Below are 27241 nucleotides of genomic sequence, written 5' to 3'. Positions count from 1 at the left end.
GGGAAAGGTGGGGGCGGGTTAGATTGGTGGCCAGAGGAGGGTTACTTTTGAGCAGAGACCAGAAAGGAGTGAGGGCAGTGGCCGTATGGACATGGGGACCGACTGCACGAGCAGAGGGAACAGGTGGGGCAGTGTCCTCAGGTGAGCGCATGCCTGGCCTGTTTGAAAAATAACCTGGAGCCAGTATTGGCCAAAGTGAGCAAGGCACAGTTGAAGTCAGGGAGGTGCATGCAAAAAATGGGGGCATAGGTCACGCTGAAACCCCCAGGGCGCAGTAACAACTTGGATTTTTTTTTTTTTTTTTACAGATTTTTTAAAAAAAGATTTATTTATTTTTATACAAGAACTGGGGTACAGGCCAAAGGCACGGGAGGGTGAGAGGATTCACCGGAGACAGAGCGGGGAACAGGCAGACTGACTGAAATACACTGCTGAGGGGAGCAGTGGGTGAGACAGGAGAGGTCTGCCATGCCATGTGGGTAGCTCCCTGGTTGGCTGGCATCGAACCTGCACTGCAGGAGCTGCGGAGAGCTTCAAAGCTCCGCATTCATCCCATTGCATCACCGGGGAGGCCCATGATTTGGATTTTACTCAGAAAAAGATGGGGAATCACTGGAGGGTCACAATCTAATTTTTGTTTCATGATGATCACTCTGGGTGCCAGGCAGGGTATAGACTAAAGGGGCAAAGGCAGAAGCAGAGAGAACAGTCACCCAGCTATGGCTACCATCCAGGCCGGGGAAGCAATGGAGGTGATGAGAAATGGTGAGGGTCTGGATGAATTCTGAATCCAAGAGGATTGGTAACCCATGGGTGCAATAGATCAGATGCTGGGTGTGAGAAAGTGACTTAACAAGATTTTAGTTTGAGTACCTAGAAGGTTGGAGTCGCCATCCACTGAGGAAGGGACTTGTAAGGGCAGGACTGGACACAGTGCAGGTTTTCTGATCCCATGCAGACCGGGTAAAGGAGGAGTCAGAGTCCTCAGTAGTTTTGCAGGTTTTTTATTGGGGGTTCACCAGGCATATGGCAGGCAGGGGTGCTGGCTGGGGGGCTGGGAGGCTGGCAGACCTCCCAGCCCCCAGCAAGTCTTCACTCTATCTGGGCTCTCTGGCGTTCTCTGCTTCTGCTTCGGCTTCTCCTTCAGGTTCTGCTGCTGCTTCTATTGCTGCTGGCTGGGGCTGCTGGCGTCCCCCCGTGACGCCGCCCTTAAAAGCACAGTCTTTACTCAGCTGAATCCCATCTACCTATGCCCACACCCTATTCCAGGTGCCCGCCATCAGGCATGCATTCAGGACAAGGATCCATCATCTATCCTGATGGCGGAAGGGCAGAAAAGCCTGACATTTTCTTTACCCTACAGGACTGAAAAGAAGTTTAGGGGGCACTGTGAAGGCCAAAACCTCCAGGCCCTTCTGGGATCACTGCCTGTTTCTAAGGAGTAGGGACAGCCTGCCTTATGCACCCCAAGCTATGCCCTATGTACCCCAAGCTATGCTGCTCAGGCCCACACACTCTGCCCACTAGCTTGGGCTCCACCAGGGCATCCAAGTCTCCCCACTAGCTGAAACCCCAAGGCAACATCCCTGCCGCAGCCCCGTGGAGACCACCCTTATTCTCCTGTCCTCCAGGCAGTTGGAGATCACCCAGCGCTGGGAGCGGCTCCTTCAACGTCTCCAAGGGCAGAGGAGACAGGTGGCGGGCCTGCAGGCTGTGCTGAGCCTGTTGCAGGAGGTGGAGGTTGTCTCCAACCAGCTCAAGGAGCTGCAGGTGGGCCCTGGACCAGCAGAGCTTTGGGGAACACAGCAGGGTGTGCTGGCACCCATGGAGACCCAGCTCTTCAGGACTGCAGTGACCGCTTATCCCTTTCAGGTGCTGGTCAGTTCCCCAGCCTGTGGGCAGCAGCTGGCGGAGGTGGCGACGCTGCTGCAGGGGCAGGAGGTGCTGGAGGCCCAGGTCTCAGCCCACAGAGCCCATGTGAACCGCCTTGCCCACCAGACTGTGGGGCTGGACTCCTCTCTGGGCGTCAGCGTGGAGGCGCTGCAGGCCAAGGTCCCAGAACTGCTCCAGTTCCACCAGAGCCTAGGGGCTCTTGTCAGGGCCCGGTAAGAGCCCACCCTAACTCCCCTGCCTTCTGCAGAACTTTTCTGGGATCCAAATTTCCTCCTGCCCAGGTTAAAAGATCGCTGGCTTGGCAACTTCCTCTTCACTGACCCTCACTGCTAAGGCCTCTGTCTTCTTTGTAGAGTCATCCAGGGAAAACTCCTAAGTGGGAGTGTCTGACCCCACTCAGCAAGCCTTGTTTTTCCTCAGGCGGGCCCAGCTGGAGCTGAGCCTGCAGAGGGCAGAATTCCTGCACAGCTGTGAGGAGGAGGAAGTTTGGCTGAGGACGCGCAGAGAGCTGATGGAGAACGTGGCCCTGGGCCAGAGTCTCAGTGAGAGCGCAGTGGCCCTGCGGAAACACAAGGTGCCTGCCGTCCCCCGAGTCCCCACCTCCCTGCCCACCTCCTGTGACCCCTCACTTCTGCACTTCTGCTCTCCCAGGTTCTGGAGGCCGAGTTACACAGCCACCAGGCTGTGTTAGCCCCTCTAATGCGGACGGCCTACGACCTAGCGGCCCTCGGGCCCCCGATACAGCCAGACCCCCGAGAACAAGCCGAGGCGGTGCAGGGCGCGTGGCAGCAGCTCCGGGCCTGGGCAGCCGGTCGGGGAGTCCGGTTTCATGCAGCCCTGCTCCTTCGGCAGGTAGCGGGGCCTGGCAGCTGTGGCTGACCAGTAGCGTCCCACCCCTCTAGCCCCCCACAAACTCCCAGCCTGCTCTCCTCCTGCAGTACTTGGCTGATGCAGCGGAGGCGGCGGCGTGGCTGTGTGCGCAGCGGTCCCGGCTGGAGAGGGCACCCTGCGAGCAGGACCCGTTGGCGGCCCAAGCTCTGCTGCAGAGTCACCTGTGGCTGGAGAGCTCAGTCTGTGCCTTTGCTGAGGAGCTGGGTTGGCTGGACCAGCAGGCTCGGGCAGCCACCAGGGCAGCGCTCACCTTGAGGGTAAGTACTAGGTGCTGGAAGGCGACCCAGAATCACAGGCCTCTGGAGCCAAGCATGCCCGAGGCCTCGGGGGAAGTTCTGTGGCCCCTGTTCCTGGAATCTTAACCATCCCTTGACTTGGGGGGGGCCTCACTCCCCACCCCCACCCCTTCCTAAGCAACCTCTCACCTTGCCCAAGTCTGGAGTTAGTGGGGTCCTGTCAGCCCAGAGGTGTGGGTCTTTCAAGTACAGTCTGTGCCAGGTCTAATCGCGGGGTGTGGGCCAAGGTGCAGGGGTGGCTTCCCTCTCTGCTCAGCTGTCAGGTGATAATCAGTTTCCTCCAGGAAGGTCTCTACTTTCACAGCCAGCCCTCGGGTAACCTTTCACCCTTAAGCCTTGCTTGACTCTCTCCTGACGGGGCCTTGGTAGGTCTGGGGTGACCTAGTTACCACTTCAGACTGCTTTCCTGATCCACCCATCAGCTCACTCACCACCCAGTTTTTTAAAAAACACGTGCAGGGTTTGCAGCCCCCTTTCCAGACACTGTGCGCAACTCCAGATGTATAACTCATGTAAATCCCTGGTTCCTCCATCCTCATCCCGGAGGACCCTCCATGCCCCAGACCCAGGGCTGTGCCCAGCCACTTCCCACGCACCCTCTGAGTTATAACTCGGGTCCTCCTGTCAGGGAGGCGGCCCGGCTGGGAAGTCAGCTGCTGGGTGGAAACGAGGCCGCTGGGTTCCGTCCCCGCCTGCACTGACCATTTCTGTGGCACCCGGCGTGACCAGGTCAGAACGTCTGTGGTGCCAGCTCAGCCAAGGTCATTCTCTCCCTTTCGCCTCGTCTTCCCTGGGCCACAGAACTAGCGGGTTATGAAAACAGATCCACGGCCTGTGAGCGGCTGTCTGGTCCAGCGCCCTCGCTCGGCAGGGAGCTAACAAAGGCTTGGAGAGGCCAGATGACTCCCAGGGACCCGCCCTGTGGGGGAGACCCCCCAGCTGCCCTCCGGGCCGTTTCGCCCTCATCCCTCACCGTGTGTTTAACCCCAGCCCTCGCATCATCTTAACATGCTGCCTCACGCCCTCCTCCTGCTGTGTGCGGCTTCTCCAGTTGAGTCGTTTAAACAGGTGACTTGGAGTTGCCTCCCCCTTATTCTGTGTCCTCCACTGTCCTCCAGCCCTGGCATTGCTGGAGGGGTGTGCCTGCTCCTTGGCATTTTCAGATCCTTGCTTTGCCCAGTAGTGCTGGATAGGGGGTGCAAAGGAACCCCTTACACTAGGGGGCAGGAGCCACTTTGGCCGCTAAACACAGACTTCCTCCGTAGAGGGAGTCCCCAGAAGGCTGGAGCAGGGCTGGTGAGGGCATCACCAGGACCCAAGTCTTCACAGCTTCGGGCAGCCGGCACCCACGCCCACAGGACCAGATGTGCCACATCTGCCGAGGTACAGGCCCAGACCCGTGTGAGCCCGAACATGTTGTCATGAACAAAGGGCTTAGGTTTTTCTGTGTGGCTCCCTGAGGCATCCACGGTCTGAAGATGAGGATGCAGGAAGGTCAGTTTGGGCTCTGAAGAAAGAGGGACTTCGAGCTGCCTGAAATTCTGAGTCTTCCTCCTCCTGAAATTCTACGTCTTTGTTTTCTCCCCTTCCAGTCTGTGTCTGTACCTGTTTCTCTTCAGTCCCCTCAGCCCAATGCTGAGCCAGCCTGACTGTCCCTGCTCTGTCTGACCCTTGTCTGGGGCCAGATGCCCAGAAGGGCAGAGACAAGGTGCTCGCCCACCCCCCATGAGAAGCACCCCCATCCACGCCAGCTCCAGAGCAAATGCTGCTCCTCTGGCGAGGCCCGCTGAGACACCCCTTGTCCTTGAAACCTTTCCTAACAGACTGGCCGTTTCACCCTGATAGCCGTAGTGGGCACATCTGCTCATCCTATGTCCTGCTCGGGTCTGAGAAGATCACAGGCCCCTCAGTGGGGGTCCAGCCTTCTTGCCCAGTGCCCAAGGCTAGCAAGGGAAGCAGCGAGTCACACACAAATACTCCCCCCACCTGCCCCCTCTGGCAAGCTTCTGGGTGGAGCAGAAAAGCAGGGCCTGAGCAGTCCAAAAATTGCCCTAGGGACAAGCTGGCTGCCAGGAAAGGCCCCGGAGCCAGTGCACCAGACGGGCCCTGAAGCCTGGGAGCCAAAGGACTGGGAGGGCCCCCCCAGCCCTGTCAAGGAGCAGGAGCCCCAGGTATGACCTCTGGCCCCATCCTGTTGAGGCCATTGCTGCTGGGGGGAGCCCCTGACAGGCTGCCCTCTGTCAGCACAGGTGCTGCCTGCCCTGAGCTCTCCAAGGGAAGGCCGGAGGAACCCAGGGGCCTGGTCTGAGTCTTCTTGCCACTCTGGCCCCTGGGGCACCTGGAAGATGACCCCTTCAGCTGAGCCTGACCCCGACTTTGACCCTGACACCATACTTCAGACACAGGCCCGCTTGAGCCAGGACTACGAGGCCCTACGGGCCCTGGCAGAGGTAATGCTCCTCGCTAAAGACTTGTTCAGGGAGCACTTGTCCTGTGCGAGACCCCGTGCCTTGAACCCAGGGACAGAGCAGTGACTCGATGTGCCCCTGCCCTCAAGGAGCTTTCATCACGGCAGAGGAGACGCGGGCCAAGTCACGAAGTGGATGTGGGTGTGACGGGAGCATAGAGAGGGAGGCCAGCCAGGCCGGGGAGGGCATCTCTGAGGACAGGAAAGGCTGAGACTTGAGCAAGTAGCGGAGCGTGGGCAAAGGCGGGGAGATGGCAGGGAGACCATGCTGCACCCATGCAAAGGAGGGCCCGAGGCCCAGTGGAAGAGGGACGGCCTGGAGCACAGAGGCAGCTGGGGATGGGGAGAAGTTAAAGGGGGGCCTGGGGAGGAGGCGGGCGGCAGGAGGAGGCAGGCCCCATGGCAGAGAGTGTAACGTGCTTGTCAGAGCCTTTACCCCACCACCCCCTCAGTGCTTGCCAGCTCCCTCCCTGTGACCTCTCATATGGGCACTGGGCCCAGTAATGGGACAGGCACCACTATTGTGGGGCCTCTGCTGGTATGGGTTGAGGAGTGCAGGGGTGATGGGGACCTGAGTGCCCTGTGGGGCGCCGATCTTCACCTGTAGGCTGCTCTCTCCACAGCTCCGGCGGGCCCAGCTGCAAGAGGCTGTGGCCTTGTTTGACTTCTCCGAACTGTGTGGGGAGCTCCAGTCCTGGCTGGAGAACCAGACTTTGCTGCTTCAAACAGTGCAGCCCCAGGCTGACAACTTGGAGGCCATGCAGCTCAAATATGAGGTACTAGCCCCTCAGAGTTGAAGGGGTTCTGCCTGGGGAGCTGGGATCTGGTCTTGAGTGTCTAAAGAGCCCTCCCAGCACTGTGAGGACACTGACCCTGTCCTTCCAGAGGGATGCAGTGTGCAGAGGGATGCTCTCCACAGCAGAGCCTGTCAGGGGTCATCTGTAGTCTCAAAGGCACTGTGGGAAGAGAAAAAAGGCCCCTCAAGACCTGGGTCCTCTTTCCCCAGAACTTCCTTGCTGCCCTGGCTGTGGGGAAGGGTCACTGGGCAGAGATAAGAAGCTCCGCTGAGCAGCTAAAGCAGAGAGATTCTGGGGATGCCACCAAAATCCAGCAGTGGCAGGAGGAACTGAAGAGGAGGTGAGAACAAGACGGGCTTGCAGGTTCTGGGTACAGGCCAGACATAGTGCCCAGGCCTGAACCTGCACACCTGCCTCCGGAGAAGCCAAGGGAAGGACTGGCCATGCCAGAGACAGGGAGGAGAGACCATGGGGATGGCCAGCCTGGCAGCTTCTATTGTGGGAGGCTCTGGCCAAGGCCCCAGGGTGGACAGGGAAGCAGCGTGTGGTGGAACCATCCCTGCAACCTCTGGCCAGGTGGGGGCAGCTGGAGGCCCTGAAGAAAGAGAAGGAGCTGCAGCTGGCATGCACGGCGGATGTGTGCAGTTTCCTGCAGGAGTGCGGACCCACACAGGTCCAACTGCAAGATTTGCTACTCCAGCTGGAAACCCTGGAGCCAGGGTGCTCAGGGCACAGCCCCCGTGTCCTGAAGCTGGCCCAGTGGAAGATGCCAGCCCTGGAGAGGAGCATCCACAACCTGGAAAGTGTGGCCATGAAGTATGACCCCGATACAGCAGGATGGTGATAACCTGGGAGGAAAGGCCTGGGCGGTATTACAGAAGGAAGAAGGGACAGAAAGGCAGGGGAGAGAGGGGATGGGCAGGGGAGGAGGGAACCATGAGAAAAGGCTCATGGGAGAAGGAGGAGCCCCCATGTCCTTGCTGCCCCAGGTCAAGAAAGGCGGGAGTTGAGTCACTTTCCTTGGGGGCCCCACCTGGGTGCCAGCTGGATGGTGGGCCTGTCTCCCAGAGTCGAGAAGGCAGGCCCAGCCGACAGCCGGTCCCTGAGAGAACAGGTGGAGGCGCTGCAGGGGCTGCTGAAGCAAGTGCGGGAGAGAGTGGCCCACCACGCCCAGGTCCAGGCTGAGGCTCAGGCCCAGCAGAGCTTCCTGCAGGAAAGCCGGCGGCTGCTGCTGTGGACAGAGGGCATCCAGGCTCAGCTGCACAGTGAGGAGGAGGCAGGGGATGTGGCCTCAGCCCAACAGCTACTGGCGCAGCACGGAGACCTGCTGGAGGAGATCCACCTGCAGCAGGAGAGGTCAGGACTGGAGGATGTACAGGGCACATTTTGAACACATTTGACCCTCAGAGATGGGGACACTAGAAAGGGGGAGGCCAAAAGCAGTGTATCACTCAGGGAGGGGCCCGGGCTGGTGTCAGGCATAGTGCTTTTGAGGCAGGTGGCTGGAACCTGGACTGGGTCAGCTGTTCTGCGTACTTCAGGGAGAGCCAAGGCAAAGACTGAACTGCCTGGAAGGTTCTATCCAGTCCAGGCTGGGCCACATGCTATCCAGGTGAGCCTGATTGCTGTTGTCAGGACAGCCTTGCCTCTCCAGCTTTTCTGGGCAATGTAGACCCCACTCGCCCCTGGAGGCAACAGCATGGGGCTGAGATGCCCACCTCCTCAGTGTGGTGATGCCTCTCCTCCCGTGGGGTAATGTACAGGCCTGTCCACCTGGCAGGGGCCCTGATATAACCGGTAGATCACACCACACACCGGAGAGCCTGGCAGATGGCCAAGTGGGCACTGAAATCCATCCCATCTGCTCAGACTCCTAGTTCAGGGCTTCATCAGCTCTGATGCTCCAAGGAAGTGGAGCCTTGTTCTAATTCACACATAGGCATTTGCAGTTCCTAGGCTGTGTGCCACTGGGCCACCCCCAGCTAAAAGGGATGCCCTTTCTCATTGCCCAAGTCTCCAATGGGCTCATGTTCCCTGCAGTCAGGCATGGATGGCATTTGAGTCGTTTCTCTGTGCTGTGCTGTGCACCTCCTGGCCGGGGCATCAACCATTGGCATGGCCAGCTGGGACAAGGAGCTCGGGCCCTGTTGGGTCCTGACACTGGTCTGGCCTGTTGCATTCAGTGTCACGCTAGTCCCCGGGGCAGAGCTAGCCCACAGAGTGACCAAGCCAGCTAGGCTCACCTGCCTCACAGCCCCTGCCGGTCAACCTCATGTCAGGCTGCAAAATGACTGACCCTGGAGGCAAACGAGGAAGAGGCTGGTGAGGGGAGAGGAAGAGATGTGACCCTCTGTCTGTCCTTGTGGCCAGGCTGCGGCAACTGGAGGCTCACGGCCAGCTCGTGGCAGCCTTGGACTCCCCAGAGTCCCGAGAGGTGACCAGCACTCTGAGTCTCCTTGGTCAGCAAGGCCGGGAGCTGAAGGCTGCCTGGGAGCAGAGAAAGCAGCGGCTGCAGGAGGAGCAGGAGCTGCAGAGATTTAGCCGAGAAGTGGACGGTTTCACTGCCACCTGCGCCAGCCACGGGGCCTTCCTGCAGCTGAATCAGCTTGGGGTAGGGGCCGGGATGCACCTCTGGGCTGCTGCTTCCCCGGCACTGGAGGAAGCTCTTCGTGGACCCAGAAGGCAGGCTGGGCGGGAGGCCCCTGTGCCTGCAGCGGGTGAGATGGTGCTGCTCCTGAAGCTCCCAGGCACTGACGGCCTATCTCTGTGCACCCAGGAAGATGTGTGGGAGGCCCAACTCCTACTGCAGCAGCACCACGAGTTTGGGAAGCTCCTGGATTCCCTGGGTCCTCGGATGGAGGCTCTGCAGGCCCGTGGGCAGAAGCTGGCTCAAAGCCAACACCCCACAGCTCTCAGGTGCGCCTGCTCTTCCTCAGACTGCCCAGCTGGTCCCCTGAGGCTAGGAGAGTAGGTGGGGAGTGAGGCTGAGGTGTGCATCCTACATGGTAGGCCGCATCTTTGGGGGTCAGTAGAGTGTCCCCCACACTCTGTCCCCCTCCTCCTGCCCTCCAGAGTCAGAGAGCAGCTGCAGCGCACCCAGGCGCAGTGGACTGCGGTCCAGGGGAGGAGTGAACAGAGGCGGAGACAGCTGCTGGCTTCCCTCCAGCTCCAGGTGAGGGGCCGGTGCAGGCAGGCTCCCCAAGGGGAGCGCCTAGTCCCTGTGTATGGACGCCAGTGCGCTGTGGGGAACTTCACAGCATACACAGCGTGCTCTCGCCTGCTGTGTCCTAGACCCTCACGGCACCTCTGTGGCTCTGATGTTTCCAGATGAGGAAAGCGGAGGCTCAGGCCGCAGGCTTGCTGAGGCAGAGCTGGAGCCAAATCTTTGGCTTCTTGACTAAATCCCTCACACTTTCTCATCTGGCTGCTCCCCTAGTTCTGGCCACACTCTGGTTCTGGCGTGCGCCAAGCTCTAGACCTTGGCTTTGTCAGATATTTGTTGGAACCATAGAAGGCCTCAGACCAGGGCCAAGCCACACTACAGGCCTATTTGGAGAGAGATGGCCTCAGACGCAGGTGGGAGTAGTAGGGGTTCCTTCTCTCCGGGTACACGATGCCGTGGAGCCCAGGCCCTGACTCCGCGATGTTCCCCTCTCAAGCTTCCCCTGGCCCCACCTGGTAGCAGTAACCCCAGGCCCCACTTCTCATGTACCCCAGAGTTGGCTCTGGGTTCTGGTCTTTCCAGGGGGGTCTCTGAGACTCCCTCCCCACCCCTGGTCTGTGAGACCCACTTTCTCTGGTTCTTGAGCAGGAATGGAAGCAGGATGTGGCAGCGCTGATGCTGTGGCTGGAGGAGAAGGGGCTGGTGGTGGCAGAGCAGCCCCCCTACCAGCCCAGCCGCGTCCCGCCGAAGCTCAGGTGGCACGCAGCAGTGGAGAGGGAGCTGCTGGCATCCAGTGGGCACGTGGAGCGGCTGCAGCAGGTGGGGCACACTGGGCAGAGTGTGGACCTACTCGTCTTCAAACCCCAGCCCAATGGCGTGTTTCATGGGACACACCCACTGAAGGAAGACTCAGCCTCAGTTATCACAGAATTAGGGTGCCCTAGCTCCCCCTTTGCTCAGCCAGGAAGCCCCTGGTCTTGACATCCAAACCCGCCCAGAAAGTTTCCATTGTCTTTCTCTCAAGTCCCACCATCTCGCCCTGAACACAGCCTTCCCCAGCCACCCACGCCAGGCACTGCTCACCCTGTACTACTTCTGTGGCATCAAAGAAAAGCCCTCCCACCTCTGCCCACAGATTTGGGGTCACAGGAACAGCTTGAGCCATGCAGCCTAGGAATGTAGCTCACAGCTGGCCACCCCACCTCTGCCTCCCGGCTGCGGTTGCTGCAGCTCCAAAAAGCTCTGCTCTTTGTCTCCACTGCAGGCCGGGACAGAGCTGCTGAGCAGCGGGTGCCATGCCCAGGAGGACGTGCAGGCTGTGCTCCAGGGCCTGAGCAGCAAGTGGGAAGAGCTGAACCGCAAGATGGCAGAGTGTGGGGATGCGCTCCGGCAGGCGAGGCAGCAGGAGCAGCTCCTGGGCCTGCTGCAGGTGGGCCTGAGGACGCTGGAAGGAGCCTCAGCCTCGGCTGGGCTGGGCTGGGAACGGGCAGGATGGGGATGGGAGGCGGGGTCTAGGTGTTCTGATGACTGTGGCCCTGGGAAGTCCTGCAGCCCGTGATGGCCTCTGGCCTATGGCGCGTTGAGTCTCCTTCCCGCCCCCAGCAGGCCAACGCAGGACCAGCTCCTCGGTGCCAGAGGGCAGTCAGCCCAGTTGAGTTATAGTGGGATGGGGTCTTCAGGAGGTTCTGGGGGAAGACCTGGGCACTGTTGGGAGGGGGTAGACAGCGGCGGGCCCAGAGGCCCCTGTGGCCCTTTGGATCAGGAGGGCTGTGAGCACTACAGTCTTCGAGATGAAGGGCTGCTTGCGGGCCTGTGTGGAGAGCCTGGGGCAGCGCCCTGTGTGCCTCCCCAGGAAGCCAAGGGGAAGACGGAGCAGCTCGAGGGGGTCCTGCAGAGTGCAGAAATGGAGTGGGATCTGTGCTCCAGCCGGGAGCTGTTGAGACAACAGCGCCAGCTGGAGGGAGAGAGCCAGGCTCTGGCCAGCAAGGTGGCAGCCCTCAAGTCCCGGGCCCACCAGGGGGTCAGTTCCCAGGCCATCATGGAGGAGATCCAAAAATACTTGCAAAGGTATTCGCCCACTCCGTCTTCGCCCCACTGTGCATGTTTTCCCCCATGGGGACGTGGCAGCTCGTCACCTGGTGAGCCCAGCAGGGCGGCAGCTGCAGGACCTGAAGTCCAAATCTCCTTCCCTCCTGAATACTCATTCCAGGGCTGGAAAGGCCAGCAATCCCAGTGGGGTGTCCCAAGCACCCACAGTGTGAAGTCGGGTGGGTCACTGTTCACCAGGTTGGGCCCTGGGCCCTTTCTGGCTGCCTCCCCTTCCTCAGATGAGCTCCCCCGACCCCCTCCTTGTTCCGCATGGCTCCCTGGCCAGGCTGAGAAAAATGACTGAGCCGCAACTGTCCCCAGCCTCTCCCCTCTCTTTGGCCTACACCCAGATATGAGTCCCTGCAAGTACATCTGGAGGCCAGGTGCCGGCAACTGCAGGCCTCGGTTGAGCTCTGCCAGTTCTTCCACCTGAGCAACATGGAGCTCACCTGGGTGGCTGAGCACATGGCCAGTGCTAGCTCCAGCAGTGCTGCCAAGTGCCTGGATGGTGCCCAGCGCCTGTGCCGGAAGCACCAGGTAGCTGCCCCCCATTTCCTCCCAGCCCCCTTCCCAGACTTTAGAAACCCTCTGCCAATGCCCCGATTCCCAGAAATCTGCTCCCAGCTATTCTCTGACTGGGAGGTTAGTCATGCCTGGGGCCCAGAGCCACCTGCCTGGCTCTGATCGGGGCACCCTGTGACTAAGGGAATCTGGAAGCAGCCCATGCTATTCTGTGGCAGGAACTCTGGGCGGAGGTGAAAGCCCACCAGGGACAGGTGCAGCAGGTGCTGGGGTCTGGACGGAGCCTGGCAGCCTCAGGGCACCCCCGAGCCCAGCATGTCATGGAGCGGTGCCTGGAGCTGGAGGGCCGCTGGGCAGAGCTGGAGCAGGCGTGTGGGACGCGGGCCCGGGGCCTGCAGCAGGCCGCCACTCTCCAGCAGGTAGGCGGCGGCAGTCACGGGGTTGGGAAGTGACAGTAGTTGGGCAGGCTGCGTGCGTGAGGGCTGTGGGACCGGGGATCCCCAGGGAGGTGGGGAAGCGGTGGGAACTCTGGCCCAGGAGCTGGCTGTTCCCCCCCCCCCCCCCCCGTGGGCACAGAAACCCCTCTGTGCGGACCGCTGGAGAGCTTGGCACGATACACTGGAGGGTCCCATCTGAGCTCATCAAGGTGAGTCGGCACCATTCTTGGCAGTGTTTTCTGGATGTGGCAGAACTGGAGGACTGGGCGGAGGAGACGCGGCCCCTGGCGAGCAGTCGGGACTACGGAGGAGACGGGGCAGCCACCTGCAGGCTCCTCGAGGAGCACCAGGTACCGGGTCCTGCGCAGCCCCACGCGGCTGGGCTGGGCTCCGGCCACATGGGCAGTGGGAAGGCGCCTGTCTCTCCCCCACATCCTGCTTCTCGGAGACGGGGAGCCCTGCTTGTCCTGGCAGCAGCCGGCCCCTTCCCCGCCAGACACCCAACCCTCCCGGGCCCTCCGCATCACTTCTTCAGCGGTGACCTCTGGTGACGCCTCTCCCCTTCTCCGATCTCGCATGCTGCCTGCGGCCCTGGGGGTTCAGGACTTCCCTCCCGCCGCCTCTCCCCTCTCCACGCTCTCAGGGCCTCCCGGCTTGGCCCTCTCCACGGCTTCCACGGCATGGCTCTGCCCACGAGCACCCCTAATCAAAGGAGGGGGCTGGGGGAGGCTGAGAACATCACTCCTCCCTGGAATCGGACTCAGGAGCACCCCGGAGCTCTGTGCTCGGGACCCTGCAGCAATCCCCGTTCCTGCTGCCCCCGGAGGCTCCCTGCGCCGGGCATCCTTTCTGTGTAGCCGGAGCAGCCGGGGTGTCCGTGTCCCGGGCCAGGACTTCCATGAGCCGTTGCCAAGGGCCGAGCCCGCAGCTGTGGCCGCGCCTGCGTCGGGCCCCCGGACCCCCTGGGCAGCTGGTTCGGCTCTCTTCATCTTGTGCTTCGGTGTCAGGGTCCAGGGCAGGGCAGCGCCTGCGGTTCCCGCCTTTCCCCGGGCCAGCCCGCCCTGCACTCAGTGTTCCCCACTGAACAGCCCTCTGAGGGCACTGAGCGTGTCCCCACTTCTGCAGAACAGTGAGAACGCAGTGGCGATGCCGCAGGGGTGAATGGGGCGCTGGTGAAAGGTGGATGGGGTGTGATCAAAGGGGTAACTAGGAGGACGAGGGGGTGAACGGGTGGGTGACAGATGAAAGTCACCCGGCCTGAGCCTGGTACGCGTCCTTGTGCGCTGGCAGAGTCTGCAGCAGGAGCTAGATCTTCGCTGGGCCTCCATGGAGATGCTTGGCCAAAGGGCCCAAACCGTCCCTTGCCCCGAGGCCCCTGAGCGCCTGGGTGCTGTGCAGGAGAGGCTCCGGGAGCAGCTGCGGGCCCTGCGGCGGTTGGCAGACACACGGTGAGTGGCCTGGCGCCCTCTCCAGGAGCGGGGCCTGCCGCACTTGACTTCCTGTGCGTGCCCTGAGCGGGAAGGGAAAGCCATAGGGATGTGCCGGAAGAGTCCTTGCCGGGTCCTCGCTCCATAAATTCCTCAGCAAGGGTCCTTCGCACAGGAATATGGACCCCCACCTCCAAGCTCTCCATCTGTCCCCCACCCCACCATTGACTCTCCCCCCAGCCCCCGCCTTTCTGTGTTAATTCTCTCTGGGGCGGGGACCGTGAGTAACCCCCTGGAGTTTACCCCCTTGGACTGGGCCAGCTGTCCCCAGAGGCCGTGGGCAGCTAACTCTGGGGAACCATGGCGTCACCACAGGGGCCGGGAGCTGGAAGGGACCCTGAAGGTGCATGAGTTCACGAAGGAAGCCGAGGAGCTGTGGAGCTGGCTGGCTCGCCAGAAGCAGGTGGCCAGGGCAGGGGAGCACCTCGGAGAGGACCATGAGCATGTCCTGGTGAGGAGAGGCTGGGGCGAGGAGGAAGCCCCCAGGATGAATGCTGGGGGAGGGGGGAGCTGGCCAGGCCTGCGTTCCCAGCCGTGACTCCCGCGAGCCCTGACTGTGGACAGGCCTTCTGAGAGGAGGGGATGACACAAAAGTCATCCGACCCCACATTGCCCAGATGTCCCTGAGGCGCCTCGCTTCCCAGGATGCCTGCTGCCTCATCAGCTGGGGGCCAGCCTGACCCCCACTCCTTTCTTCCCCTCAGCACCTCTACACCAAGTTTACAAGGTTTCAGCACCAAGTGGAAATGGGCGGCCAGCAGGTGGCAGCCTGTCAGCAGCTGGTGGAGGACCTGCAGGAGCATGGACACAGCGCTGCCCCCATGGCCCGTCAGAGGCAGCAGGGTCTGCAGTGAGTGCCTGGTGGGCCAGTTCAGGACACAGGTTTGGGGGAGGCTGCTGGGGTGTCAGAGAGGGTAGCATGCTCCAGGGCCACACTGCCCACAGGTATCTGGCGAGAGGCCTGCTCCAGGAAAGCGGAGGTTGGCACAGGTCGCCTCCTGTGAAAGGAGGCGAGGTTGGGTGTGCAGGTCAGGCAGCTCTGCCAGGACCCCAAGAGTGTTTTTCCAAACCACTGGCTCCCAGGACTTAGAGGAGGAGCTGTGAGCAGAGACTGCCCAGCTACCTACCCATCCTGGATCCTCTGAATGTTAAGGCAAAATCATGAGCCCCAGAGCCTGGCCTGGCAGAAGCTTCAGGAGCTCAGTGAGTGCTCAGTATATGAGGAATAAAGAGAGAACGTGGCCTGTGCCCTCAAGTGCTTCCAACCTGATTGATGTTTTAAAGCTTGAACATGAACGATCTGAGAAGTGTCACAAAGCTGGGCCTGCCTGGTGGCCTAGAGGTTAAGTCTCAGCACTATCATCACTGTGGCCTGAGTTCAATCCCCAGCCAGGGAGCTACCCACATGGCACAGCAGACCTCTCCTGTCTCGCCCGCTGCTCCCCTCAGCAGTGTATTTCTAGTAGATTTACCTGTCTCTGGTGAATCCTCTTAACCCCCACACCTCTGGCCTACACCCCAGTAGTTCTTCTACAAAAAAAAAAAAATATTAAGTATCACAAAGCAGAGATATCTATAAAATGTGGAGCGTGATGGCAGCCATGCAGTAAACTCATAGTAAAGCTGGAAAAACAGAGTCCCCGGAAGAAGATTTGCAAGTGGGAGAGGGTGTGAGACGGGGAGCTTCAGGCCTGTCCTAGACCCCATCCAGAGGAGAGGAATGGTGAGAGGCTGGGCTGAGAAGCTGGCTCAGGGCTGACCTGCTGCTGGTCTTGTGCACACTGGGACAGGACTGCCTGGGCGGAGCTGTGGGAGCTGACCCAGGCCCGAGGCCGCCTGCTCCAAGACACCGAGGCCACCCTCAGAGTTCACAGGGATCTGTCGGGAGCCCTCGTCCAGGTCCAGGTGCGAGCCAAGGAGGAAGGGGATATTTTCCTAGAGGTGGATCCTCCAGAGCCCCACCCTCCAGTCCTGACCCCTTGGCCCATCTCCTCTCAGGAGAAAGCCACAGGTCTCCCCAGTGACGTGGCCCAGGACCTGCATGGGCTGGCAGCCCAGCTGAGGAGGCACGAGTGGCTGGAACGTGAGCTCACGGGCATTGAGCAGCAGGTGGGGTCTGGCTCTCTCCCACTCAGTCCTGCCGGCCCCCTCAGGCCTGCGCATCTATTCCTTGAGATTTCCCACACTCCCTTGGGGCCTCCATTGGGCTAACTGCATGGCAGGGGATGAGCACGGAGGGTGGAATGAGCCCCAGCGTCTAGGAGGCTATGACCCTGTCCTCCCTGCGCCCTCCCGGACCCCAGCTACAGGGGCTGCTGGACACTGGAGGCGCGGTGCAGAAGATGGGCTCAGGGCCTCAGACCCACATGGTGCGGCAGAAGCAGCAGGCTCTGGCGCAAGCCTGGGAGGCCCTGAAGCTACGCACGGAGCAACGCAAGGCCCAGCTGGAACAGGCATGGCGCCTTGCCCGCTTCCACACAGAGGTGAGGACTTCCTCCTGGGGCAGAGAGAGAGACAGAGAGTATGTGCTTCCATACACGCGCGTGTGCTACCGAGGCCCTCCCGTTCTGGAGGGAAAACAAGTGTGGCCACGAGGAGGAACATGGCCAAGTCTAAGTGGCTGGCTTGCTGGCATGAGGGCTGAGCTCCTGGGGCACAGCAGTGACTATGTTTTACTCAATGCCTGTCTAGGTGAGCGACAGCCTGTCAGGAGAACAGAGCTCCTAGTCGGGTCTGGGGAGTAAAAACAGCCCAAGAAAGGGTAACTGGAGGGGCCTCCCTGGTGATGTAGGCGGTTGAGCACAGCACTGTGAAGCTGTCCACAGCCTCTGTACCACGGGTTCGATCCCGGCCGGCTGGCGAGGGTCCCACATGGCACGGCAGACCTCTCCTGTCTCGCCTCCTGACTCCTCAGCAGTGTGTTTCAGTCAATCTGCCTGTTCTGTTCCCCACTCTGTCTCTGGTGAATCCTCTCGCCCTCCCGCACATCTGGCCTGTACCCCGGTTCTTGTATAAACAAACAAATCTTTATTAAAAAAAGGAAAAGAAAGTGTAACTGGAGACTCAGATATTCTAGACAGTGACGCTGGAGCCAGCATCTGTGTTTATCTCTTTGCAAGGAGCTATGGGTGGGAGTAGAAGGAGGTAAGAAAGGTATATAAGAGGGAATCGTTACCCTCCTGGAGTCTGGCTGGAGAGATGAGCCCAGTACCCCAGAGAGGCAGACTGAGTCAGTGAGTACGATGTCCCCATGCCTGGTAGAGCCCCAACAATGACCCTGCACAAAGGCTTGAGCCCAAGGCCCAGCTCGGCCACTTTCTAGCAGTGTGGACTTGAGGGGCTCCTAGCCCTGGATGCTGCCCCCTGTTGCGAGCACCTGCCTTCACAAAGCTCCTCCTCACACTCGTGCCGCTGCCCTTCATCTTCATCACTGAGATGTTTGGACAGGGACTCGGGGCCCTGCTGCTCGAACGTTGTTTGTACACAAACACAAACCAGGGTGCTAAGTATGGTGTTGGAAATTCAAAGGCCGAGGCAAACAGTGAGAGGTCAAGGTGTCAGGGAAGCTTCAGGAGGTTTCAAAGAAGGTCGCGGCCCTTCAAGAACAGGCGCGCTTGGAACAGATGGACAGGAGGAGCGTCAGCAAAAGCAAAGGGTGGAGAAGAGCGTCGGCGAGGAGGAGGCGGGAGGGGCCTGGGAGGACTGGCTTGGATGTCCATGGAGGAAGGAGGCTCCCCGCAAGCCTCCCCTGAGGACAACCAGGGGTCGCTCTAATGTGTGAGAGGGGCTGTCGTGCTTCAGAGGCAGGTTCTCTGCACCCAGCTTCTCCCCTGCGCCCCCCCCCCGATCCAGGTGCAGGACTATGTCTCCCAGATCACTGGCATCTGGCAGGAGCTGCAGGTGGACGAGAGCCCGCAGGAGCCCCGCGGCAGTCTGCTAAGCCTCAGCGCCCACAAACAGCTTCGAGCCGAGTTGGAGGCTCGGGAGGAGCTCTACCAGCGGGCGGCCCAGACGGGCCAGCAGGCTCTTCTGGCTTCGGGGACATCCATCATGGAGGTAGGCCCCATTCCCTGCTGCCCCACCTCCCTTGGCCTAGCCTGCCCACCAAGTGCCCTGCCCCACAGGGCCATGTCGGCCTCCCCTCAGAGGGGGGATCTACACCACCTGGTCCACGCAGCGCTCCCCAGTACAGGCTCCCCACATGCCCACCCCCAGGTCCAGGAAGGACTGCGAGCCCTGCAGGGTGAACGGGAGCGGGTGTTCCAGGCCTGGGAACGCAAGCACGAGAGGCTGCAGGCTGTGCACCGGGAGCAGCTCTTCCTCAGAAAGTGTGGCCACCTGGAAGAAATCCTTATGACCCAGGAGGTAGGTCCCCTTCACCTGACCACACACATACCCCGCATACCGCCACACACCCACCCACACACATGTCCCACATACACCCCGCACAACCACACCCCCTCGCCCACACACACAGCCCACACACACACCCTCTTCTGATTCCCCGCTCCCCGACTTGCCCCTTGCTTCCTGGGGCTTGGCTCTTCCCCTGGCGTGGCTCCCAGGTGGCCAGTGTGGAGCACTGGGACCTGCGCCTCCAGCGACACCCCAGGCCAGGCAGGGCCCCTCCTCAACCCCACACTGACCGAGTCCCAACGGAATTGAAGGGTGATCATGCCTCCCACTTTCTGCAGGAGTTGAGGGCTTCTGGCTGCTAACCGGGGTCCCCACTCCTTGCAGTCCCCCATGCTCCATGTTCACCTCAGCCCCGCCCCACTCCGAGGCCCCTGGCTTCACCTGGGGATCTGCCCGCCCGCCCCCTTGCTGGCTGGCCAGCCGGACAGGCCCTGACGGCCTCTCTGACCCCGCGTGGGCTGGCCCAGGTCTCCCTGGGAAACAGCGCCCTGGGGAGCTCGGTGGAAGAGGTGGAGCAGTTGACCCGCAAGCACCAGGTCTTCCGGAAGGTGCTGGCTGCCCAGGAAGAGAAGGTAATGGGCTTGGGGCGTCCTGGGCTTGCTCAGAGCTGGGGGAGAGGGTGGGGGTGGGAACTTTGGGGAGTCCTTAAAGGGGGACACGGGCTGCTTTGTGAGTACCCAGAGGCAATGCTAATGTGCAGGGGTGGCCCGGGGGGGTGACCCGGGGGGCTAGAGGCACCTGGTCAGGTTGACTGAGCCGAGTCGGACATGTGGCTCAAGAAGAGGGCCTGGGAGGGGGTGGGCCGCATTACGGGGACGTGACGGCCCTTCGGCTCTGTCCATATAGGGCGGCCACCGGGGCACTGGGAGGCTTGCGCTGGCATAGGAGGATTGGCCCCTCCAGCACGCAGGGGTGAGGGAAGGGCATCCCCGGGGGCCAGCCCCTGTGCCAGCTCCATGAGCTGGGTCCCCCACCTGCAGGAGGCAGCTCTGTGTGAGCAGGTGAAGGCACTCCAGGGCCCCAGGGCGCAGGACCTGCTTCACAGGGTGCAGGAGCGCCGGGCTCGAGTGAAGGAGCTGGCAGAGAACCGGACGCACGCCCTGCGCACCTCCTTGCTGACGGCTGTCTTCATCGGGGACGTGACCCAGGTCCGAGCGCCACTTGGGCCACATTTTACAATTTACACGTGACGCTCACGGGCTCATTCAGGCCTCTCCACACCCCTGCCTCGTGGAGGGTTAGAGCTCTTTCCCAGAAGCCATGCTGGAGCCCAGACATTTGATGAGAAGGCAGCATGTGGGCATCCCGCTGCTTCCTGAATTGTCTGGCACAGGGCCGGGGCAAAAAGGCAGGAGGAAGAGCAGAGCAGCCCAAGTCCTGGAGTGGGCAAACGTCACCTCCGTCATGCGGTGCCACCCAAGGCCCTCGCCCGACCCTGTATGTGTCTGGGGCCAGCGAGGCTTGAACCGTCGCTCTCGTTTACCAGGCCCACGGGGCCCGCAGTCAGCTACCTGGGCCCCTGAGGAGTAGGCGTGCAGTCTCTCTCTGTAGACTGAGGCCTGCAGCATCGCGGGATTCATGTTCCCACCCCTACCAGGCTGAGGACTGGATCCTGGAGCGGATCCAGCAGCTGACACAGTCAATCCCTCCTGCGGACCTGAAAGATATATTAAGACACCTGCAGAAACACCAGAACTTCAAGGCCGAGGTCCAGGCCCGTGAGGAAATCATAACCTCTGTCACCAAGGTAACAGAACCTCTACCCTAGAGTGTGGACTCCAGGCTTGCCAAGGTCTTTGGTGGCAGGAGCCTGTGATAGCAAAATGCAGGAGGATGGAGGCCAGACAGTAGATCTAGCTGGCCCCTCTCTCCCCAGAAGGGTGAAGCTCTCCTGGCACAGAGACACCCTGGGCGGGGAGACATCTCCCAGAGGCTGCAGATGCTCCAGGAGCACTGGGGAAAACTGAGGCAGATGGTGGCCATGCAGGGCCAGGATCTGGAGGACAAACAGAACTTCCTGGAGTTTCTACAGAGAGTGGACTTTGCAGAGGCCTGGATCCAGGAGATGGTGAGTCCCAGTTAGGCAGGGGCTGGGCTGGGCTGAGGAAGGGGTAGTTCCAGACCTGCAGTTCCCTGCCTCCCTGACAGAACAGAGCCTTGGCAAAAAAAATGCCACCTGTCCCAGCAGCTAGGGGCTAGGTGTACCCTGGTTGGTACCAAGTAGTACCCGCTGACCCTCACCTCCACAGGAGGTGACAGCGAATGTCGGGGACCTGGGCCAGGACCTTGAGCACTGCCTGCAGCTCCGTAGACAGCTCCGCAAGTTGCAAGGAACTGGGGCCTGGGTAAGGAGCCCTTCGGGGGAGGGTTTGTCACCGCAGAGCTCCATCCTGAGAGGGCCCCACTGCTGGGGTGCCATGGCCTCTGTGCCAGATGCTCTGGGAGAAGGAGCTAGACTTGGAGGAGCTCAGGGAGGCTCAAGTCAGCCTCCGGGTTCCCCTCCAGTAAGCACACAAGGAGGGAACCCCCTTCTCTGGTGACCTCGTGTGTAACACTGCCCAGGGAACTACTTTGGAAATGAAAACAAGTTCTGTAAATGCAAGCGGCTTTTGCTAGGGACAGGAAGCCTACGATCGCCCCCAGTGGGGTTGCGGGGGCCACAAACCCCCACTCTCTCACTTTGCTCTTCTTACCCTGAGAAGCTGCATTTTTAACTTTAAAATGCCCGTCAGTTCATGCCCACCCACCCCTCATGCCTGGTTCCCAATCAGGGAAGAACACTTTCCGAACTTACAGATGATTTGGGGGTTTCAGACCCCAAGTTTATCTTGCTCGCGCACCTGGCATGGGAGGAGAAGGCCACAGCAGAGGTCGCTGCCTCCGCCCTGCACACAAGCTGTTCCTCTTGCAGACAGGGCCAAGAGGGACTCAGAGAAGGTGTCCCCAATCCCCTCACCTTGCACCCCCACAGGACAGACACATGAAGAGCATCAATGACGTAGCGCTGCAGCTCAGGGCCCCGGACCCACAGACCGTCTGCCAGCGACGACACCAACTCAACAGCAGGCCAGCCCTGGGGCGGGGGAAGCAGCGGGTGTAGGAAAGGGGAGTGGGCGGCCGCCTCACTCAAACACAGCCTCATACCCCCTCTGCCAGGTGGAACAGTTTCCATGGCAACTTACTCCAGTACCAGAGGCAGCTTGAAGGGGCCCTGGAGATGCACACGTTGTCCCGAGACCTGGATGACGTCATCAGGCGGATCAGGGAGAAGGTGAGTGGTGGGGGGAGCAGGGAGAGCTGTCCGGGCCTTCCCGAGGGCCTTACCCCCGCCTGCCCCTCTCCTTCAGCTGGTCTGCTTAGGGGGAGGTAGAAGCTGCCAGGAGTCTGCCAGGGGACATCAGGATCAATGCCAGACCATAGAAGCTTCCATTGCAGGCTCAGAGGCCAGCCCCCCTGGCTCTTTAGTTCCCCAGAAGCACCCCCTACACAGTTGTCTCCATCGCCCCTGAGCAAGTTCAGAACCACAGGGCGTTTGCCCCAGGACTGTGTCAGCCTCTGCAAAAGAACGTGGGCTCAACTGGCAGGGGCGGGAGTAAAGAAGATGGTCCCGGCCTGAGAGGCCCGTGTGAAACAGATGGTGCCCTGTTCTGGGCACGCAGAGGACTCTGCCCAGCTGCCCTCACCTCTGCTTCCTGCCTCAGCCCGGCCTGGCTGTCCATGCTCAGGCCCTCTCAAAGGAAGGAGGGTCACATGAGGCCAGGAGGAAAGTCTCACGCCATGGCTCTCCTCGAACCTTCCTCCTTCACAGAAGGAAGGGCACTCTGGGCAGGGCCGGGGCCCTGCTCTGGCTCACAGAGAGCCCTGGACGGGACCCAGGCTGGGTTTCCACACGGAAGCCCTGTAACCGGAGCATGCTCCCTAGGGAGGGAGGAGATGGAGCAGAAACCAAGTCCTTAATGCCCCGTTTCTCCCCAGGCCACTCTGATCCAGGGCCTGGACTGTGGGGAAAATCTGCAGAGTGTGCAGAGGCTGCTGTGGAAGCAGCAGGAGTTGCAGCGGGAGATGGGCCTCATCCAAGCGCAGCTGGAGGTGTGTAGCTGGGTGTGGAAGGGAAAGCAGGCCCCGAGGACCGCCTCGGTGGACCCTGGGGAGTCATGAACAGGGCCAGGGGGCCTTGGGGCCTCAAGAGCCAGCCAGGGCCACTTACCTGTACACCCAGATGTTGTGGGTCTCCTGCCCCTGGAGGCTCTCCCGAGCTCAACCTGCTCTCATGCCCCAGCCCCTGACTCCGAATTTCCCCACAGCCCTTGGAACACAAGGTGGTCCAGCTCTGCCAGAGAAGCCCCCAGGCAGCCCACAGCCTCAGCCGCAAGCAGCAGGAGATGATGGACAGATGGCGGCACCTCCAGAGTGGGGCTCAGAAGCGGTACAGCCTCCCTGCGCGTCTGTCCTCACTGCCCGCACTAACCTGTCTCCTCCGCACCTCAGGGCCCACACTTCCCTGCTCTGCTCTCCCCCGAGAGATTTTCCCATTCCTCAGACAACCATCTGTGTTGTCATCCCATTAATTCCCAGCCCATGGGCCTTCCCTGGCTGAGGGGCCCCAGGGACAGAAGACAGTGGTGGGCACAGGGGAGCAGGGGCCCGGAGGCCTTGGGATTAGTGGATGAACCTATGGGCAGGAGAGAGGCCCTGGATGCCTTGCACCAAGCGCAGAAATTCCAGGCAATGCTGCAGGAACTGCTGGTCTGGGCCCAGGGCCTGCAGGCTGAGATGTGCCCCCAAAGTGCCCCCGGAAGTCCCGCCGAGGCCCGGCGCATGTTGGAGGAGCACCAGGAGCGAAAGGTGAGCCGCCCGGGACCCTGGGGCCTTCGCTCTCTGCCCTGCCCCTTCCTGCAACCACCAACGTTCTCCCGGGTCTTGTTTCCATCATCTGCCTCGGTCTTGGGTCTTCCCCATCCCTCCTCCTCCCTAGCGGGCCCCCTCCAGCCCTGAAGCCTCAGCCTCTGAGGCCTGGGCCCTGTCTTGTTAAAGGCTGAGCTGAATGCCCAGGCAGACCGTATCGGGCTAGTCAGAAGCACTGGACAGCGGTTACTTGCAGCTGGGCAGTCAGGCCTCCCCGACATCCGCCAAGCCCTGGCTACTTTAGACCAGGAGCTGAACTGCCTGGAAGAGACCTGGCAGGAGCAGCACCTGCAGCTGCAGCAGGCCCTGGAGCTCCAGGTAGGCAGCCTCCATCCCGCCCCCTCCATCGTGCCCATGCTGCTCCTGGCCAGAGCCAAAGGCAGAGCCGCTGCAAGGCCAGACACTTGCCCACCACATGCCACCCACCCCCCCTCACCCTGCACTCAGCTCCACCACAAGTCTCGTCAGCGGAGTCACTCTGTGACCCAGGCCCCTGGTTTCTTCCCTGGCTCTCCCAAAGGGCCTTTCTACCTGCAGAGACTGGCCCGTCCTCTCACCTCCTCCTTGCCTTTTCCCCTCCCTTTCCCCACAGCTGTTCCTAAACTCTGCGGAGCAGATGGAAAGCTGGCTCTGCAGCAAGGAGGCCTGCCTGGCCAGCGAGGGCCTGGGGGTAGGTGCTGGTGGGGGTGAGGGGAGTTCTGCCTGAGTGGCATGAGGGCCCACACCAGCAGTGCTGCCTCAGCTCCCAGGCCGAGGCACTGTCCGCACCCCGCAGCCGCCGGGAGTCCCCACGGGGAAGGTGGGGAGCTGAGAGGGTGAGCGTGTGGACTTTGGCCCTTTCTTGCCTCCCACCTCCTCTCCCCTCTGCCTTCCTCACTCCCTTACACCCAGAGTTTGCTCTCCCCACACTGTCCCAGCACCGTGGCGGGCCAGTCTGCCTCATGAGGCCTCATAATCGGGGTAACCTATCCCGGCAACTGTGGTCTAACTGGGAACGCAGAGGAGGGTGTTCCTGTTATGTGAAGAAGCTCCGCCAGCCCTGGAAATTCTGACACTTGACCCCTAACCCCAGCAGCTCCCGGGGTGGTGCTGTCCTAGAGTCGGACACTGAGCACACGTCCTGTGGGGGACGTTTGGTAGGATGGCTCCAGGTGGGAAAGTAGACCCTTGAGATAAGGGGGCAGCCCATGGGCAGTATCTGCTTCCCTGCTCCCTCCAGGACCCCGTGGCTGATGCGGAGACCCTCCTGTGGAAGCACAAGCTCCTGGAGCGGGGCCTGGAGGCACAGGCAGGAAAGATCAGCGCCCTGGAGGCTGCAGCTCACGCTCTGCGCCGAGATGGACACCCCAAGGCTCAGAGTGCCCTAGACCGGTGCCAGGCCGTGCTCCTCAGGTACTGGTGGCCCTGGGGGGTGGGGATTGTGGGTGCGCTGGCGTGGGCACTGGGCATCCCAGCTCTGCCCTTCCTGCTCTTCCCCTTTTTGGCCCAGGCTCATCAGCCTTTTCCAAGGGCTGACGTCAGATGCCAGGGCCCAATCTCTTAGACTGCGGTGTGCGGGCCCACGATGAGTGGCAGGTTGCACACGGTCATCCAGCTGAGGCAATTTTACAAGGAAGTGTGCACTAGAAAACAAGAGAAACTACCTGATGAGCTGGCGCTCCCAGGGCATCATGGTTGGGGTCACCCTCCAGGGCCACATGGGCCTGAGTTCCTTGCTGCTGCTCAGGGCGGGACTAGGAGAAATTATTCACGAAGCCTCAGTCTTCAGCCAGGAGATAGCAATACCTGCCTCTTGGGGTTGGGGTGACTGAAAAGCTCCCCTGCCTTTTTCAGGTGCTGCTGGCACTGGAAGGGCTGGCAGATTCCTTATGCTTGTTCAACTAAATCTCACACAGCTCATGAGATACCAGGATCCGCCATTCATCCTCATAAAAGCCCATCTGCTGCCTTGTTCAGCCCCTCAGACTTTTTTAAAATTAATTTTTGTGTAGAAGAACTGGGGTGTAGGCCAGAGGTGCAGGGGGTAAGAGGAGTCACCAGAGACAGCAGGGAGCAGAACAGGCAGATCCACCGAGATACACCAAAGAGGAGAGCAGCGGGCGAGACAGGAGAGGTCTGCCGCGCCATGTGGATAGCTCCCTGGCTGGGAGTTGAATTCAGGCCGCAGTGGCTGGCGGTAGCTTGAGAGCGCTGACTTAACTCCTGCACCACCAGGGAGGCCCCAGTTACTCAGATTTTCAGATCAAGGTAGATTTGCCCAAAAACCTGTTCCCCATCTGACAGGGATTCCCATCTTTGCAAGGCCCCAAAGCTTCTAGGGCTGGTGCCCTCACAGGGGCACTCAGCCAACCCCTCCCCTTTCTTGCAGATGGACCCCACCTGTGTACCCCTGAGGTCTTTAATAACACCTCCTTCCCCAGTCACGTTAGGGGGTTCCAAACAGACCAGCTACCCCCCAAAACAGCGCCACCCTCATCCCTTCCAGGCTCAGGCATTCTTGAGTACAAAGTTTCATGCCAGACCAGTGATGGACCCCAAGACCAGGGACAGGAGGAGCTAACATGAAGACTTCTTTGCTTCTTTGTTTATGGATCTCATTTCTTTTTTTTTTTTTAATAAATTTTATTTTTATATTCCCCATACAATTGCAACCCCCTTATTTTGACCCCAATCCCTCCCCTCCCCACCCCCCAACCCCCATAGAGTGTCTCTGGTTCATAGTTGTTTGTTGATTTTGATTTTTTCTTTCTTATAGTTATTCTTTCTCCTGGTTCCTTATTTAAGTTTTCTAGATTCCTGCTCTGAGTGAGACCATCCGGTATTTTTCTTTTTCTTTCTGGCTTATTTCGCTGAGCATGATCCCTTCCAGCGCCATCCATGTTGCTGCAAATGGCATGTGTTTATCTTTTTTGAATGCTGAGTAATATTCCATGGTGTATATGGACCACATCTTCTTGATCCAGTCATCTATTTTTGGGCATTTGGGTTGTTTCCAAAGCTCAGCTATTGTAAACAGTGCTGCTATAAACATAGGGGTGCAGGTGCTCTTTGGAATGGATGTTTCTGTGTCCTTTGGGTAAATACCTAGGAGTGGAATTGCTGGATCATATGGAAGCTCTATGTTTAGTAGGTCCAGAAATCTCCACACAGCTCTCCATAGTGGTTGGACCAGTTTGCACTCCCACCAACAGTGCAGGAGAGTTCCTTTTTCTCCACATATGGATCTCATTTCTAATCTACTTTGGAGCACATGGCAATGCACTTAATATACTGGTACAGAGGTGCACATGTGTGTAAGTGAGCGTGCACACACACACACACACACACACACGCACACATACAGAGGCACATGTGTGGGGCATGCTCAGAAAGTTGTCGTGGCCGTGCATGATCAGAAAAGTAGCTGGAGACACCGTGCTGGTGGGCTGGGGCTGCCATCACAGGATGCCAGCGACTGGGTGATTTCCACACAGGGTGTTGATTGTCTCACTCTTCTGGAGGCTGTCCTGGATCAAGGGGTTCCAGGGCTGCTGTCGCCTGTCTCGCCCCTTGGCTTGCAGGCAGCTGTCTTCGCCCCCTCCTCACATGGCTGTTCCTCTGTGTGCGTCCACGTCCTTCTCTCTCTCCTCCCCCGACCACATCAGATGAGCATCTACCCAAAGACTTCATTTTAAATGAATTACCTCATTGAAGATCCTATTTCCACATAGTCACATTCTGGAGGTGCTGGGAGTTGAGACTTCAACATATGACTCTGGGAGACCCGATTCCGCCCATAACAGACAGAAAGAGAGGAACCCCCTCTTTTCAGGGGAAGTCCAGGCCCGGGGTATATTGATCCACAAGAAGGGCGAAGGGTTCATTTGCATGCGCGCACAC

The 27241-nt window shown here is 60.2% G+C and overlaps 1 protein-coding gene across 1 annotated transcript in view; it reads left to right on the top strand.

Moving 5' to 3' along the window:
• The window catches only part of SPTBN5 (spectrin beta, non-erythrocytic 5), a gene marked incomplete at both ends in the record, with an annotated part of 49781 nt that overhangs the window by 14640 nt on the left and 7900 nt on the right, over positions 1-27241 (top strand). The window contains 40 exon segments of the mRNA XM_084240135.1: positions 1632-1770; positions 1873-2105; positions 2314-2467; positions 2545-2745; positions 2832-3041; positions 5330-5530; positions 6171-6323; positions 6554-6684; positions 6921-7160; positions 7413-7700; positions 8715-8955; positions 9121-9260; positions 9417-9516; positions 10156-10326; positions 10772-10936; positions 11360-11574; positions 11946-12132; positions 12336-12536; positions 12788-12904; positions 13845-13991; positions 14139-14492; positions 14746-14891; positions 15832-15946; positions 16040-16150; positions 16345-16524; positions 17894-18097; positions 18257-18406; positions 18925-19029; positions 19438-19605; positions 20055-20204; positions 20334-20525; positions 20707-20802; positions 20891-20961; positions 21614-21728; positions 22433-22546; positions 22762-22883; positions 23140-23302; positions 23492-23680; positions 23955-24032; positions 24582-24754. Coding sequence (XP_084096261.1) covers positions 1632-1770; positions 1873-2105; positions 2314-2467; positions 2545-2745; positions 2832-3041; positions 5330-5530; positions 6171-6323; positions 6554-6684; positions 6921-7160; positions 7413-7700; positions 8715-8955; positions 9121-9260; positions 9417-9516; positions 10156-10326; positions 10772-10936; positions 11360-11574; positions 11946-12132; positions 12336-12536; positions 12788-12904; positions 13845-13991; positions 14139-14492; positions 14746-14891; positions 15832-15946; positions 16040-16150; positions 16345-16524; positions 17894-18097; positions 18257-18406; positions 18925-19029; positions 19438-19605; positions 20055-20204; positions 20334-20525; positions 20707-20802; positions 20891-20961; positions 21614-21728; positions 22433-22546; positions 22762-22883; positions 23140-23302; positions 23492-23680; positions 23955-24032; positions 24582-24754 — 6630 coding nt within the window.

This window comes from Talpa europaea, assembly GCF_964194135.1.
Source record: "Talpa europaea genome assembly, chromosome: 8".
NCBI classification, from domain to species: Eukaryota; Metazoa; Chordata; class Mammalia; order Eulipotyphla; family Talpidae; genus Talpa; species Talpa europaea.
This window is presented reverse-complemented; position numbering and strand designations above follow the sequence as displayed.